The sequence below is a fragment of the Eleutherodactylus coqui genome, chromosome 11 (genome assembly GCF_035609145.1).
Source record: "Eleutherodactylus coqui strain aEleCoq1 chromosome 11, aEleCoq1.hap1, whole genome shotgun sequence".
In the NCBI taxonomy this organism is placed as follows: Eukaryota; Metazoa; Chordata; class Amphibia; order Anura; family Eleutherodactylidae; genus Eleutherodactylus; species Eleutherodactylus coqui.
Window position 1 is genome coordinate 83,429,244 of NC_089847.1, and position 6,720 is coordinate 83,435,963.

Genomic DNA, 6,720 nt, shown 5'->3' on the forward strand with positions numbered 1-6,720 from the left:
CAGAGTGCAGGACATTGAAAATAACCGCAGGAAGATGGGTGCCACCTGATCTTCCCCACACGATGTATTCACTACATGCGGGGTAGGTAGGGCAGGTCATATATTTTCTCGTCCATAGTATTCACGGGCAAGAAATCCCAATAATGAGAACGAAACCAATGAAATCCTATTGAAATCAGTGATTTCATTTTGTCCCGTTATGCGTCCGTGATTATCACGGTCATATAAGGGGAGAAAAAAATGTCCATGTGCTTTTGCCCTTAAAATCATTAGTCGTAGGTATAATGTGCTAAAATAGTAGATGAGTGATTTACACGAAGACTTAGTAACGATCTTTTATTGAATCACTGATAGCATAAAACACTGTAAAAATATCAATAATTAACAAACAGCAAATATAAATTCTTAATGGAAAGTGCAAGTGAAAATGAAAAAGTCTTTGTATGTTTTCTCTAACTGTACATTGTATTTCCAGGATATGCTATAACAATTTTGTTAGGTGGTAAATAACAGGAGACTGAAGGAAGAGGGGTCCTATACGGCGCTACCTGCCTTGTTCCGCAGTACAGGGAATAGTAACAGTGGTCCATTCAACAGAACCTGCATAGCCAGTGTCTGGAAATGTCACTATATAAGGAAAATGTCATTGTTCTCAGTTAGGCCTCATTCACACGGGCGTGGCTTTTACGTATAATAGGCATGTGAAAAAATTGCGTCTTTTAGAACCAATAGTCTCATATAGAAACGTTCATATCAAGGAATTTTAGATGCGCAAAAAACTTGCACCTTAAAAAGATAGGAGATGCGTGACTGCAATACACGCATCTAAGGTCCGTGCTGAGAGAAAAGATAGGACCTGACTTGATGGTCAGAAAAGAAAATTAGAAGTCATTAGGAGGATTTCTGCCGACTGACGGAATTAAAAACAGCAGCAGCGCCGCTATACCCAGAAGCACATTTTAAATGTCCCGCTGTAAACTTGCGGGGATGAGGGGAAGCCCCAGGGGTTCCCTTAATCCTTGCAGGGACCAACAGGAGTTTACGGGGGGGGGCATTTAAAATGGGCTGCAAGTTTTAAATGTCCCGCTGTAAGCAGCAAGGAATTCCCCCAGCCCCACTGCTGGGCAGTTTGCCAGCAGCGAGGGGGCAATAGGGGACTCCTTCTGTCCCCAGCATCGGGTTCCCCAAGGAAGTTCCCCATAGCGGGGAAAGAGAGGGGGGTGGGGTTACAGTGCTTCCCTGAGAGCAGGGCAGGACTTGATGGATCCACCCTCTAGTCCCAGCCCTTTAGCCCCTCCCCTCTCAACTTGCAATGCAGAAAACCCAGGGAGGAGACCTGTAGCTCCGCCACCTCTCAGCACTATGGGGATATGTCTCGGGGATCGCCTATGGCTCCACCCCTTTTTCTCTGCACTATGGGGATACCTTTCGGGGATCCTCATAGCAGGGAGAGAGAAAGTGGGGCTATGGGTTAATCCCCCATAGCCCCTCTCTCTCTCTTTCCCTTCTATGGGGAAATCCTGAAGCCATGCAGGGATTCTTCTCTCTCTCCTCCTGGAGTAGCTGCGCTTTTTTAAAGCAACATACTGCTCCAGTAAATGCGTGATCTTTACGTGCATGAAGCTCGGGTCTTCTGTACATGAAAAATCCCGTTCATGCGATTTTTAGTATAGTATAGCCGTAATTTTTTCTTCCCCCTATACTGTGCTAAAACAACACCCATGTGAAAGAGGCCTAAGAGAAACCAAGTAATTTTGTAGATATGATACCTTTGAATGGCTAGCAAAAATAAATGTTTCAGTGAACTTTTGAACCATCTGTGACACACTCAACAAAGGCCTAAATATTTCGAAAGGTTTCATGGTAGAGTGGGCCATATGAGAAAGCTGGAGCAGCGGTACCACACTGGCCTGGAAACCCGCTAACACCAATTCAGAGACCACAAAACTTTCACATCCATTGTTAGTTAACAAATCCTGTTCTAGTATTGTTGTAAGTGTAAATGTATCCCTTTTATATGTATGTATGTATATAAATGCTTCTTCAGATCTATCCTAGTATGTTTGTGGAAGAACCCTGTGTAGGTTGGAAAGCTCGCTATAACCTCATGTATTCTTGTTAGCCATTAAAAGGTATCATATCTACAAGATTACTTGGTTTCTCTTGCTGAGAACAATCACATTTTGCTCTACTAGCTAACACGGTGCAAAACTTTTTTCCTTTTTTGTATGTATGTATTAGTTGGAATTAACATTAGGCTGGATTCTCTTGATGTAATGTGTTTTTTCTGGCCATTTTTCGAAAACCAATCTCCAGGTCTGACAGATTGGTATAATGTATATACTTATATAATGTGTATTTTCTCAGCCTGGAGAGATGATGCTTTCTGAAGATAATTGCACCATGTACAGCTGCGATGTGATCATGAATCAGTTCATTACATCAGTGACACAAATCTCTTGCCCCAATTTTATTGAAGACGACTGTGAACCTGTGAGTATGAGAACAGAAATGTTCTTATCATATGTGTTATATGTGAAAATCACATGTAGCGTGATACAATGCATTTTTCCTGCAGACCTGCGATCGAGCCAGGACAGTTATTGATAATATGGGCAGAAAAAAGTGCCATAAAACACTTTGATTTCAATTGGAAACATTGCAATGCACTTGCATGCAATGTCTTTCAAGGTCCCACTGAAAACAATGAGTGAGGCGTTCTGAGGGAACACACAAAGATACAACATGCTGAGATTTTTTTTTTTTCCTCGTCTCATCGCTAGTGTAAATGAATCTATTCAAAAGGACAGAATTTCATATTTGTGCAAGTTGATAGTTACATCTAGCCCATAAGCATAACATTTTTTGCATTACACTTATTCAAAATATTGCTATCCCCAGATATTATGGGGGTGATATTAGAATAGCGCCACCTACTGTTTATATTGAAGAGTCTTTCTGTCTGGTTCACCTCAGTAAATGTTCAAAGATGGTCACAGTCCTTCTTGTCTGCAGTGGAACAGAGAGCAGGTGGAACAATTACTGAGGTGGACACAGAATATAAACAACAGGTGGCGCTATTCTAACATTAGTCCTGGAATATCTGGGGATAGAAAGGTTTTGTTAGCGTAAATACTAAAAATATTTATAATTATGGGCTGAATATAAAAAATATTTTTCATGGGACAACCCCTTTAACTGGTGCTGATTTACAATATAACATGTAGGGCGGCGCTTGTTACACGTGCCTGATGATTTCTGGTATGTAGAAGCACATACATTTATACAATCCTTCATCTTCATACAGTTTGCATTCGTCAGTAGCACCATCCCATTTCCATTTTTTTCTTTTGGCCCACAAACAAGAGCGTGGCATTTGTCTTCTGATCGCAGGCGTATTCACATAGGCCAGTGGGAACATTCATACTGGATCATCCACCCTTGTAAAAGGGTTTTAATACATCTATCAATCTTAGGTTGCCTTCACACTGGTGAGAGGGAGTGAAAACGTATGATTATGAAACCAATGAATTTCAATGATTTCATTCTCATTTGCGATGTTTTCACTCCAGCTATGTTGTGTGAAACAAATTGCAGCATATCCTTTCTTTTTGCGATATCACCCATTGTTTCCAATGGGGCCTCCGGCAGCAGTGCCTGCCCCATTGAAAGCAATGGGAGAAGATCGCAATCCCCTGCTGCAGCTGTAACAGCTGCAGCAGGGGATTCCTTCATCCGGGGGCTTCACCTTGTCCTCAGTGGGGCTAGAGGCAGCAGCGTCGGCCCCACTAGAAACATAGTGAGAACATTGCGATCCCCTGCTGCAGCTGTGACAGCTGTAGCAAGGGAATTCATTCATCTAGGGCGTTCACTTTGTTCTCAATTGGGCTAGCAGTAGCAGCACCAGACCCATTGAAAACAAAGGGAGAACATTGTGATCCTCTGCCACTGCTGTGACAGCAGCAGCAGGGGATTTCTTCATCCCCGCGGGGTACCCCGCATCACTGAATACTATGACAGCAGCAGCAGAGGATTCTTTCATCCTCGTGGGGAGTCCCCTTATCACTGAACACTGTGACAAGCAGCGGCAGGGTATTCAGTGATGAGAGGACTCCCTGCCGGGCTGAAGAAATCCCCTGCTGCTGTCACAATTTTCCCCCATTGCTTTCAATGGGGCGGAGCTGCTGCTGTCCCATTGAATACAATGGGATGAAGGGATTCCCCACAATGATGTAAGGCTGTTTTCACATGAAAACACCTTGCATCCAGGGGTTTTTAGAGGGACTGTGAGAGCGATATCGGACCATGAATCACGGCCCAATATCACTCTAGCCAGTGTGCAGGAGCCCTTACTACAGTACTTATACCGGTAGCTTAAAAAGTCTACCCTAAATTTCTTTACATCTGGAGGGAGCTTGCAGAAATTCATGCTTGGACTGCATGAACAACCCAACTCAGATGGCAGGAATGAATTTTTCAATTGAAAACATTTTTGCAGATTCACTATAAATCCTCCTGTTATTCTGGATTATGTTTTGTATCATTTAATCTTTTATTTCAATGTAGGGAACCACTGCTTTTTCACACAATGGCTGCTGTAAAGTATGTAAGTAGCAAGGCCCTTTTATATCCATTACAAACTCATATAGTATTGTGTGGTGAAAGGACCAGGAATATACCTTCTAAGTAAATTCCCAAAAATATTGACCTTCCAGGTACTAAAAAGATGACGTCGTGTAAGCTGACTGAATCCTATGATTATCTGTCATACAACAATTGTCGCACAGCAGATTTGGTGAAGATGCCTCGTTGTGATGGGTTATGTGGAACATCTTCCATGTAAGCGCACAGTTTATTTATTAGTTTTTACTAGTTACAGAGGCAGAACTCTGATGGTCTATGGTAGAAAAATGGTTAATGGGCACACCTATGGTAATGATGTAGAACAGTGGGGGCTTACTAGGGGACATCTTCTGTGCTTACTGGGGTACACCTTCTGTGGTCTAGAGATGAAAATCTTAGCATGGCTCAGGGCACATGTCCCAATTGCTCACCCCATCCCAGTTACTCCCCTGTATAAGAGGAAACAACTACAACTTCCAGCATGTCCAAGACAGTATGGATTAAGAAAGGAAATTACAAGAGGAGAATATAAGAGGAGAAACTACAAGTCCCAGCTTCCCCAGACTGCTGTGTGATCTTAGAAGATGTTACATAGAATTAATATAAAAGAATTACAACTCCCAAAACATTCAGGCATTACAGTGGAAAGTCAGAAGGCATAAGAGGAAAGAGCTACCGTACAACTCGCATCCTTTCTCCGACTATAGAAGATCACCCAAAAATCCACCATCACAGGACCTTCACTCTCGACCATGAAGCTTCACCCCTCGTAACATCATTACAGGTCCTTCTAGTCTAGCATACAGCCTAGCCTTTACTGCTGAACTCCACTCCTTGTCAGATCATCGCAGGTCCTTATTAAATGATCCTCTCCACATTAGCGTAGGTCCTTAACCTCTTCACTCTTTCTGTCTGACGCCCCCCCTAGGGTTGCCATCCAGCCAGTAATCCACCGGCCTTGCCAGAAATTCTGCCTGAAGGTTGGTGCCAATAATTATTTTTTCCGAGCCATAAAAATGGCTAGTCAAAAATAAATTAGCTGGCCGTATGGAACCTACAGCTGGGCAGCATCCCTGCAAGTATGCTGAACTGTTTAACTCACTCCTCACAAACCCTCCGGATGCTGTGCTGGAGTGATCAGCTGACTCCTTCTTCGGACCCTGCTCTAATAGGTGTATATACAGAGCAAGTGCAGGGTCTGAGGAAATGATCAGTGGCATAGCAATAGGGAGTTAGAGGTAACAGTCACTCCTGAGTATGGTGCCAAAGAGGACCCAAAGACCTCTCTGCTGAATAGTAGAGTATCAGTATTATAAATGTCACATGGTAGGTGGGGGTACAGATTTTACATTGGGGCTCAGGGTTTCAAGTTATGTTCTGAGACAAAATAATAATAAAGTAAATCTTTTTAATAATGTTTACAGCTACTCTTCAGAGGCCAAATCCATGTCCCATAAATGTGCCTGTTGCCGGGAGGTGCAGACCAGCCAGAAACATGCAGTGCTCCAGTGTACTGACGGAAGTCAAGTAGAACATGAGTATACTGTGGTGGAGAAATGTGACTGCATGACTACAGAATGTGAACTGGTGAAATTAAATGAAGAAGTGACGTCTCCTCCAAGGAGCTCAATGGAAAGACTAAGCTAACATGATAATTTACACTCAAATCGCAACAAACATAATAATGAGAAGCAAACCACTGCAAAACCATCTTTAATTTCACATTCTACTGATTTTGTGCAAAGTTTACTTGTTGAATATTAAATCACTCATTTCATATTTTTGCTTGTTGTGTATAAGTTTGCCAACCCTATTAACTAGAATAGACAGCAGAGACCAACAGCCAATCGGCAGCTAGGGGCATGACCGGGGCATTACCTCCAGCTAAGGCTGGTCAACCCTTAGCTTATGGTGGAGACATAATACACCAGTACCTTACTGATGACCTATCCTCAGGATAGGTAATCAATAGTTGATCAGCTGGGGTCCATTGCTTGGGACCCATACTGATCAGCTGAGCAGGCGCATGCTGTCAGCGCCGCAAATACAGAGGTCGGAGCTGAAGCAGTGGAAATCTCCACGCCGACCTCTGATATT

The 6,720-nt window shown here is 43.0% G+C and overlaps 1 protein-coding gene across 1 annotated transcript; it reads left to right on the forward strand.

Moving 5' to 3' along the window:
- The first annotated feature begins 2,403 nt into the window (after nt 1-2,403).
- On the forward strand, nt 2,404-6,291 carry LOC136581728 (intestinal mucin-like protein). The gene is made up of 4 exons (XM_066582352.1): nt 2,404-2,493; nt 4,567-4,606; nt 4,716-4,839; nt 6,048-6,291. The coding sequence occupies exons 1-4, from the start codon at nt 2,404-2,406 to the stop codon at nt 6,268-6,270; spliced, it is 477 nt and encodes a 158-aa protein (XP_066438449.1). The 3' UTR covers nt 6,271-6,291.
- The last annotated feature ends 429 nt before the right edge of the window (nt 6,292-6,720 follow it).

Coding starts and splice junctions, on each gene's coding strand:
- LOC136581728 (XM_066582352.1), top strand. CDS start 2,404: ATGTACAGCTGCGATGTGATCATGAATCAGTTCATTACATCAGTGACA. Junction 2,494..4,566: donor TTGAAGACGACTGTGAACCT/GTGAGTATGAGA, acceptor ATTTCAATGTAG/GGAACCACTGCTTTTTCACA. Junction 4,840..6,047: donor TTATGTGGAACATCTTCCAT/GTAAGCGCACAG, acceptor TAATGTTTACAG/CTACTCTTCAGAGGCCAAAT.